At 39.9% G+C, this 9,732-nt stretch overlaps 1 protein-coding gene across 1 annotated transcript in view; it reads left to right on the top strand.

The window, feature by feature from the left end:
* Positions 1–8,125, top strand: part of DERL1 (derlin 1) — a 37,401-nt gene extending 29,276 nt beyond the window's left edge. Inside the window, exons 6-8 of the mRNA XM_012660843.1 lie at positions 703–755; positions 2,240–2,350; positions 5,890–8,125. Of these exons, the coding sequence (XP_012516297.1) occupies positions 703–755; positions 2,240–2,350; positions 5,890–6,028 (303 nt within the window). The 3' untranslated portion in view covers positions 6,029–8,125. The remainder of the gene's footprint in view (positions 1–702; positions 756–2,239; positions 2,351–5,889) is intronic.
* Positions 8,126–9,732: the final 1,607 nt, after the last annotated feature.

Raw genomic sequence — 9,732 nt, 5'->3', positions numbered from 1 at the left:
ATATTTCCTGAGTCTCCTGCCTGGAATTACTTTTGCCTTTGGGCTTTTGCAGTACTTTGTGTTCCTCTTATGGTACTTACCACATGTAGTCTTAAAGTTGGTTAGGTATAACCCTGTCTTTAGTAGTTTGTGAAGTTCCCTGCAACTCCCTTAGCTCTTGGTATGATGTCTTGAGTTTGATAAGGGGCTCAAATGTTGAATTCATCTGGAGAGGTGTTTTACTTGGGAGATTATTACTTATAGATATCAGTGTGTAATGAAATAAAAATTCAAAGTAATTTTTTGAGATATATAAAAGAAGAACCTAAAAAGATGGGGTATTTTTAGTTTATTTGTAACAATCTGCTGGCTGGAATCCTAGCGTGATTCTGTTACGGGCTTTGTTTTTAGCAGCATCGGTAGGACACTCATCTACTTTTTGAAGCTGTTTGTTAATATTATTTTAGCAGAGTATGTATTGTGTCTAAACTATGGGCAAAGTACTCTCTCCTTCAAGTTACAAACATACAAAGAAGTATAATTTCAGATTGGAAGTTTCAAATACAGTAGGAATGATGCTAGATTGACCTGAGAAATTTTGCAGTGATCTTTCAAAGGATTTGTATAAAGCCCTTGTCAGTGTATCCTTATCCATTTCAGTCCCCGTAGCAGCTATATTCTTTTTAGGTGTGGGTATTTACATCTGTGTATATTCTTTCCTAGGCCTGTTATTTACCTTGGGTTATACTTGGATTCAACTATATCATTGGAGGCTCGTAAGTGATATTACATTTATTTAATTGAAAACGAATCCTTGGAAAACTTTCATTAATTTTTGTCTTTCTCTACTCTTTATAAAACTTTAAAGAATCTCAGCGTTGTTGTGTTAGAACCTTAGACTTAAGGAATAATTTCATTTCAACGTAATTTATTAAATTACAGGGCTTTAAGCACATTTAACAGTGAATAGTTGTGATTTTGTTAGCTCATTATTAGACACAATATGCTTCTATATATGTGTGTTTGAATAAATATATATTTCACCATCCATATTGAGCAAACATAGACCTAATTTGAGTCTGAGTTGATTCTGTAAGAGCTATACATAAAATTACTAGATCTTATATTCTTAAAGCATTTCCAGAATGCCTTGGAAACTGCTGACCAGTCATAGAAATGCAGATTCTCGGATGGAGAGTAGTTTTGTAAGTGGTTTGATAGGACAGAAGTTTTGGCCAAGCAGGGTCAAATTTCTAGTTTGTTGGTCTGGAATTAGCACTGAGACTTAGGAAAACCTTTAATTTACTCGGTCAGAATTTTAAAGGGAAGATATCAAGATGCAACTATTCCAAGAACTCCCATTTCTTATACAATAAAATATTTTCAATATTTTAGTAGACTTTAGTAGTACTAGTTCTTCATCTGTCACATATTTGCTCTGTGTGATCCTAATTTCCTCTGCATATTGATAGGGAGAAGTGAATAAATGGGGCAAACAGACTCTGTTCAGAGCATAGCACATTCTGAGCTTGGTAAAGCTGCTCTCCCACCCAGAAGGGCAGAGGCTGGGAGTAGTTGCAGAAGTTGATTTGACCCTGGAAGGAATCATGTTGCAGGTGAAGACAAAGAAGGATATGTAATAGCAACAGTGGATCTATAAAATCTTGAGGAGACCTATATGTGAGCCATGGGAAAACTGAAGAAGGTCAATGTTTATGTTAGGATTACAGGGTGAAAGTCAGCTTTCCTAAGTGATCTCTGTGGTGTCTTACACTGAAGGATACGAGAGAGAAGTGTTTAGCGGCTCTTGTAAGAAGGGAGAGCAGGCATTTATCGTGCATCTTTTCCTTACTCCCACGCTTCTGTCTCGGTAGCCTTCATGTTGGCCCATGTTTTACAAACACAGTATTCATGGCTGAAAGCATTCAGAAGCTGGCTTTCCCCAGCTCCTGAAGCAGGAATTAGCAAAAAACAATATTTTGAGGATGGGCTGGTGCTTGAAAGAGATGTCAGAGGGGCTGCTGGCATTAAAGAGCAGCGGGTCTCGGCCTCGTTGGTTTAGCAGGACCGATTTCCTCATTCCCTCAGAAAGCATTTGCCACTCAGACTACACAAAGGCTCATTGTCGAGCTGTCATAGACTCCCAGGGACTGTAAATGGGCTGCAATGAGGATCTCTTCCCTGTGCTATTAGTTAAAACTTGGTGCATCCCACTATATTGCTTGAATGTCTTTAAACTAATTTGGCTCTCTGTTTGCAGGGTGATCAATGAGCTTATTGGAAATCTTGTTGGACATCTTTATTTTTTCCTAATGTTCAGATACCCAATGGACTTGGGAGGAAGAAATTTTCTATCCACACCTCAGTTTTTGTAAGTGTATTTTTTCCTCCTCATCTAGCAGTCATTTTATTGCGTATGTTCTCATGCATTCTGATAGCAGCTCCCTGTCTGATGGAGCAGTGTGAGCCAACAAATGACTTACTCTAGTTACATAGTCATAGGAAACTAGGGATCAGAGCCACAGCTCAGTCTCCTTCCTGGCACCCTTTTAGCCAGGGACCACTGATGACTAGCTCACAACCCAGGAAGTATCTCAGCTGTGCTGAGCAGGTTGAGGGACCTGCTGCGACACATTGTGCAAAGCACTGGTCTAAGGGATGGCAGAGTACCAGGATAACAGGGTGTGTTTTCTTGGAGCATCAGTTTTACCCATGAATTTGCCCAAGGAAGGGATAGTTAGCTTGTTGGTTAGTATTTTAAACATTTGTATAGTAAATATTATAGAACAGAAATTTTATAGGACTGTTCAAAGCTTAAATGAGAGACTTGAAGTTTGTACAGTCCCAACCTCCTGGGGGCATGTGCTCTTTATCTGCTTATGGGATTTACTAAAGTGAGGAGGCTAAGGACACCAGCTTCGATTTTTGAGACAGACTTGGATATGAATCCCATTCCCCTCATGTACCAGCTTTAATGTTGGGAATGTTACTTAATCACACCTGAAAGCTTCAGTTTGCAAGTCTAAGCTGTGGGGGAGCCCTGTCTCACAGGACTGCGTGAGGTAAGATGCACTATTGGGGGCACAGTAGTGGGTACTCAGTAAATGAAAGCTCTTCACCAGATTCTTGAAGGTGGGGGTGAGGGAGTTTGACGAGCTGCGAAGAGACGCTTCGCACACTTAAGCATGTAAGTAGTATGACCATTCTGTCAGTGAGGCAAAAGGCTGTTGAAGAAGGGACGAGTTAAATCACCATCTGGGTGTCACAGCCTGCCTGACAATCAGCCTAATCTCATGTGGGGGATAGGCAGTAATAACTTGCATTTAAAAGCTTAAAAAAAAAACACCAAAAACCCTTTCACATCCTGCTCATTTTAATGTTTTGCAGTTCTGTCATTCTTCCAAGGGATCAGTGAGGGCAGCAAAGCCTGAGTAGGCCCTCTCTACCCACCCCACCTTCTTTTATAGTGTAGGGGTATGTTTTTGAAAGACTTTTTTATTGTGAACTGTGATATACAGAGAAGTACAGTGTTATTGGGGTGTATGTATATTTTTCTTTAAGAGAATAAAAAGAAACTTGTTTCTCTTCTGAGCTTTGAGTTGCCTTCAGGCTAAAAAAAAAAAAAAACAAATGACCAATCTGCTTTCTAATTATCAAAGGACATAATAACAGCAGATTTGGATTTCTGATCTAGGTCTATCAAGTAGGATGGCAGATGCATCAATTTAAAAAAGCTTGGTGCTTTGGGGGGCAGCCAATAATTACTTTACTTTAAATGGCCATATTCTGACTTAACGGCTTGTAGATACTACTCAGTTGTGGGTAACAAAGTGCATCCGAGATTCTAGTGGCAAAATCAGCAGCATGCTGGAGCCTGTCTTCCACTGGAGCTTTTTCTGTTGGTGGAAGCCCTTCTGTTAAATTTTGCATAAAGATCAGATGACAAAATGTAGCTCCTTGCAAAAGCAATAACTGCTTTGAAATCACCATAAATTTTTGTTGATTATGTGTAATTGGGTGTCTTTTTATTCTAATTACTTGCATTTAATTTCCCTATCTGCTTAAGCAATGGAGATGGCTCCTGTATTGTCTCAGACTAAGTAGCAAAGCAAGACAGCCCTAGCATTGCCTTTTGTGAGTGTTCTATTTTATTACGTACTTTGGAGGAATATTACTGTACCAGACGTATTGGATGTTGAGAAACTAGTGCTTGGAAATAGATTTTGATTTAATGATAAAGCTATGTTTGTTCAAAAGTGAAGAGGTGAGTTGTAGAATTCTAAGATGTGTAGGTGTTTTGCATTCCATTTGGAAAAGCAGTTATATCTTTTCTGTACACAGTTAATTTTGTATTTAAAAGGGGTCATTATCTTTTTTGGGAAGGAACGTGAAGGTATCAAGTATGATGTAAACAAATGGGGGCTGTCCCTCTATAGTCACTATCTGTCATCCCACTGCTATGCCGTCCAAGCAGGAGTAAGCAGTGCAGGGTGCAAGCTCCGGAGCCAGGCTGCCTGGGTGTGCAAATCCTGATGGTGACTTACAAAGAGCTTCACTCCATCTTGCCTCAGTTTTCTTGTTTATAAAATGGCAGTAATAATGGTGCCTACCTCACACAGAGTTGTGAAGATCAGATGAATTTATAAACAGGCAGTGCCTGGTGTGAGGTAAATGCTCATTGAGTAAGTTCACATAGTAACTGTGTTAGTAAAACATCATGATCTTCAGGCTCTCTGCTGTGGGCAAGTCACCTGTCGTGGCTTACTCTTGGTGCTGAGAGGGGTTCAAACGGGTATCAGATCATGCTCTAGGCCTTCAAGCAAAATTTTAAACATTAGGGTCTGATAAGTGGAATAGGTTTAAACACATCCTAAGTTTACTAATATGGTCAAGGGTGGGAAATAGTAGTTGGAAAATGCTATTGAGAGAATAGACTTTAATTTACGTTTTATTAGTTCGGTGGCTTTTAATTTATTAATTCTTAAGATGGTAAATCATCTAACCATTTTGGGCTTTCCTACCATCTATGAGATGAGAAGAATGCAGCTGGAAGACACATTATGAATAAAAATGTACCCAAACCTGTAAGACAGAAAGCCTTCTTCCCCAGTCTCCCTCGATGGGCTCAGCTGAGAGCCTCGTGGAAATGCCTCCTGGGGCTCAAACACACAGGCTGTGAGTGTGTCCTTTGAAAGTGAATTTATTTTGTATCCTTTGATCTAGTTTGATCTATATTTAGATATACCACGATGCTATCAGTCGTTTTTTGGTGGTTGGGCTTGTGGTGTTATATTTCTGTTTCCATGCTGTTGTACATAGATTACTTTTGTTTTTTTTTTTTTTTTTTTAAGAGACAGGGTCTTGCTCTGTTGCCCAGGCTGCTGGAGTGCAATGGCACGATGATAGTTCACTGCAGCCTCTCAAACTCCTGGGCTCAAGCGATCCTCTCACCTCAGCCTTCCAAGTAGCTGGTACTACAGGCACGTACCACCATGCCCCGTTAATTAAAAAAAAAATTTTTTTTTTGTACAGACAAGGTCTCACTAAGTTGACCAGGCTGGTCTCAAACTCCTGGCCTCAAGTAGTCCTCCTGCCTTGTCCTCCCAAAGCACTGGGATTATAGGCAAGAGCCACTGCATCCAGACGGGATTACTTTTATAATCAGAAAAATGATGTTTACATTGTGAATTTAGCTGAAAGCTTAATAAATTTAAGAAACATATAAAGCAAGTGCCATCTGTGGTCAGGTCATTGCACTAAGCGCAGACAAGGCAAAGTTATATAAGACATTGTCCCTGGCTTTCTTTAACATGCCAGATGCCACAAGAACACCAGTATAGGGAGAGGTCACATAACTGGAAGTGACTTTGTTCTCTTCTCTCCCTTTGTCTTTCCCTCTTTCTGCTCCAGGTACCGCTGGCTGCCCAGCAGGAGAGGAGGGGTGTCAGGATTTGGTGTGCCCCCTGCTAGCATGAGGCGAGCTGCTGATCAGAATGGTGGAGGTGGGAGACATAACTGGGGCCAGGGCTTTCGACTTGGAGACCAGTGAAGGAGTGGCCTCGGCCTGGCCTCCAGCTGCTCCTCTCAGACCATGTTTCCTCCCAGTGCTGGGTGCGCTTAACAACCGAGTTCTAGCTAATGCTGTTGGACCTGACCCTCACTGAATGTAGTCTTTCAGTACAAGACAACATTTTTTAAATCCTGAAGAAAAATATAAGTGTTCCTCAAGTTTCATGATTCTCATTCAAGTCCTTACTGCTTTGAAGAACAAATATCAACTGTGCAAATTTCAAAACTGACTATACTTTTTGGTGTCTTCTCTTCCTTTCCGTCTGAATAATGGGTTTTAGCAGGTCCTAGTCTGCCGGCTCTGAGCTGGGCGTCTGGGGTTGGGTAACCAAACCGTTGTCAAAAGGACTCTTACCTCTTTCTTGCACACCTGCCTCCCTCCCACTTTCCCGACCTCCAAACTGCAAGTAGAGGAGAACCAAAAGATGTCCGTAAAATGGTTCTGCCTTTGATGAGCTCTCTTATTTAATGACTTTTGCCAAGGCTTGGTCACAAAGAACTTGTTCACATAATTTTTTCCCCTTTGGTGGCAGAACTGTAACAATAGGGGAGAAGACAGAAGCAGTGGATGAAGAGCTTTCTCAGCTTTTGGAATTGCTTCAACCTGACATCACTTGCAACCATTTGCCACCTCTTCAGATGTTTTTATAAAGAAGCACCACTGAGTCAGTGTGGGCACAGATGGTATTAGCGAGATATGAGAGTTGTTACTGGGTGTTTTTTCCCCGAGTTAAGTGATCAAAACTAGTGGAGTTGCATCTAACATGGGTTAGGTTAAACCCTGGCAGACGTGATCTCTTTACGTTTCATGTGTGGGGCTTTGTGGGTTTGTGAACCTAGAGCATTGTTTTAGGAGGTTCCAAATCATATTGGCTACAGGGAGATGCTCTCTTTGAGAGGCTCCTTGGCATTGGTTCTATTTCATTCTCATTCTAAAAACACATTCATTGAGTAAGGTGGAGAAGGAAATCTCATGCCCTATTTAAATTGTCATTTTTTTTGCACTTTCCCCTCTCAGTGTTTTGGTGAAGTGCTTCAGTTAATTGTGAGGAAGGTGCAGATCATTTTTTAAAGCTAATGTAAGCACATCTAAGTGAATCACATAATTTTGGGGTATATTGGCTTTAGAATCATTTGTGTTTGAGGGTCTTTATTATTTTGAGTCATGAATGTACAAGTTCTGTGAATCAGACCAGCTTAAATACCCACAACTCCTTTTTCATAGGTGGGCTTTTTCCATCAGAGCCTGGCTCATCACCAAATAAAGTTTTTTGAAGGCTATGGTGTTTCACACAGTTATTTTATTTTATGTTTTTATTCTGAAGGCAGACTGCTAGGAGCAGTGTTGAGTGGCTGCCATACTTGAGTCAACTGAAAAGGCTTTGAACATTTTGATCAGTTTCTTTTCAGGAAACGTGCTCTAACAGTATGACTCTTTCTGTCACTCTTAAACAGTGATGTGTGTGATACTAGGAAATGGGAATTTGAAAACAACTCCTCATTTTTAATAAATTTTATTTGTGTGTACCTCTCCATGTTTAATTTATATGATAAAATAGGTGGGGAGAGTCTGAACCTTAACTGTCATATGTTCTGCTGTTGACCTGTGGCCACAATAAAATTTACTTGTAAAATTTTAGAAGCCATTATTACTATTATGTTGTATGTGTACCCATTGTACAGGAGTGCAAACTCATTGTATGTGTAAGGTTCTAATGGTAAGTGAGCTACAATCTCTTGTATGCTGTCTTATCAAGTCAGCTGCCTAAGAGTAGTCATTTTTCTAAAGGTTTGCAAGTATTTAGAATTCTTTCGTTCAAGGCAAAATGTTCATTAAATTCTTCCTCCTAAATACAATTAGGAAGCTGGTAATGTTATTGATCTTGTCTGGATTACCCATCTTTCTGGAATAATTTTACCAAAACAAGTTATTTGAGTTTTGACTTGGCAAGGCAAAGCATGACAGTGGATTCTCTTTATGAATGGAAAAAAAAAAATCATTTTGTATAGAGAACTTCCCCTTTTGTAACTAATCTTTTTATTGGTAAAAATTGTAAATTAAAATGTACAACTTGAAGGTTGTCTGTGTTAAGTTTCCATATCCCTGCTTTGCTGTCTCTTTTAGATACTACATAATTTACCTAACCTGTCATCTCTTAATGAGCATTTAGGAACTATCCAGTATTCTTTTTGCTGCTAGAGTGACATAGCAAACCTTTTCTGTTTTTGTTTTGTTTTGTTTGTTTTCATTCCTTCTTATTCAGTCCTAAGATACAGCAAACCTTTTGTACATGATTTTTTTCATGTGTTGGATTATATCTGATTAATTCCTGGAAGCAAAATTCCTGGATTTTCATTTTAATGAAGCAGGATGCTTCTGAACTTTGGGTGAGGAGTCACATCTGACTGTAGTATGCTTTATGGCATTTCTGTAGCTTCTACACATGGTTATGAGTCCTGAAACTCTATAAAATTAGTTTAATCTCTTTTTCTTATAAGACCGAGAGAGACTAGAAAGCAATTGCCATGACATTTCTGAGGCTTATTTTTCTTGAGGATGAACCATCCAAATCTATCCAAGGCCTTCTGCAGGTCCACTTCATTCACCACAAGGTGGGTGACAGGAAGCAGGGTTGTGCGTCCCTCTTCTGTTACTGGGGAAACACTGAAACAGTAGAAAGGAAGGGTGCTGCTTATTTTGAAGGGCAGCACATTGCCAATATTACTGTGTTCTAAGTTATCTTTTGAATGACACTGATCTAATAAGCAATGTTGCAGTTGCCTACATCCTCATTCATTGCCAACTTTGCTTCTGAGGCCCTTCTTTTACATTTTTAGCAGCAACTTAGCATTAAAATAGAAAGCTTAACCTTTGGAAAACATTACTGCTCTCTTTCTGGTCCTTTCACTGTGTCTTAGAACGTTGGGCCAAATAAACCTGTTTACTGGCAGTTTACTTGTTTGCTTTCCAGCATGGCACTGGTGATTGGAGTTGGAGGAGGGATACCGTGTCCTGCGATGTGATTCCTTACGTGTGTGGTTTAAGCCCAGGATGCTTTTTCACATGCTCCCCTTATATTGATTCTTCTTGTTAGGGTAGGAGCCCCATTTTCAGGGACAAACCTGGGTATCGAGCATAATTAATATTGGCAGGTATTTTATGAATAATTTAAACCTCCAATCTATGGTTTTCTAATCTGGCTATACACAAGAATCAATTGACAGACTTTAAAAAAATGCAGATATCTTGAATCATTCCCATTCTATGTGCTACTATTTTTAAAGTTCCCAGTGATTCTGATATTCAGCTGGCTTTGGGAACCAGTGCTTAAACCAACTTGTGAAATAAGTAGTAAGTAGTAGTATCCATGTTTTCCAGATAAGGTAACCTAACACTCAAGGAGGTTAAGTCACTTGATAAAGGTCAAGCAGCCAGAAGATGCCAAAGACAAGATATGAACCCAAGTCTGAGTTGAGACCTCTGCTGCTGCTTTTAAGTTGGGGAAGCCAAAGCAGATGCAAATGGACAAGGCCTCTGTCTTTGGGGCTGGTTCTTCCTACTGAAGCAGACAGCTTGGCCCACGGTAGGGACTCACGTAAGTGTGAATAAGTGAACACAGGTAATTAGAATAGAGTCTGACAGTCTGCCAGGATAGAAGTGAGAAATTGTCTTGGACGGGCTAG

Source organism: Propithecus coquereli, unplaced genomic scaffold (genome assembly GCF_000956105.1).
Source record: "Propithecus coquereli isolate 6110/MARCELLA unplaced genomic scaffold, Pcoq_1.0 Scaffold68, whole genome shotgun sequence".
Taxonomy (NCBI): Eukaryota; Metazoa; Chordata; class Mammalia; order Primates; family Indriidae; genus Propithecus; species Propithecus coquereli.
This window is presented reverse-complemented; position numbering and strand designations above follow the sequence as displayed.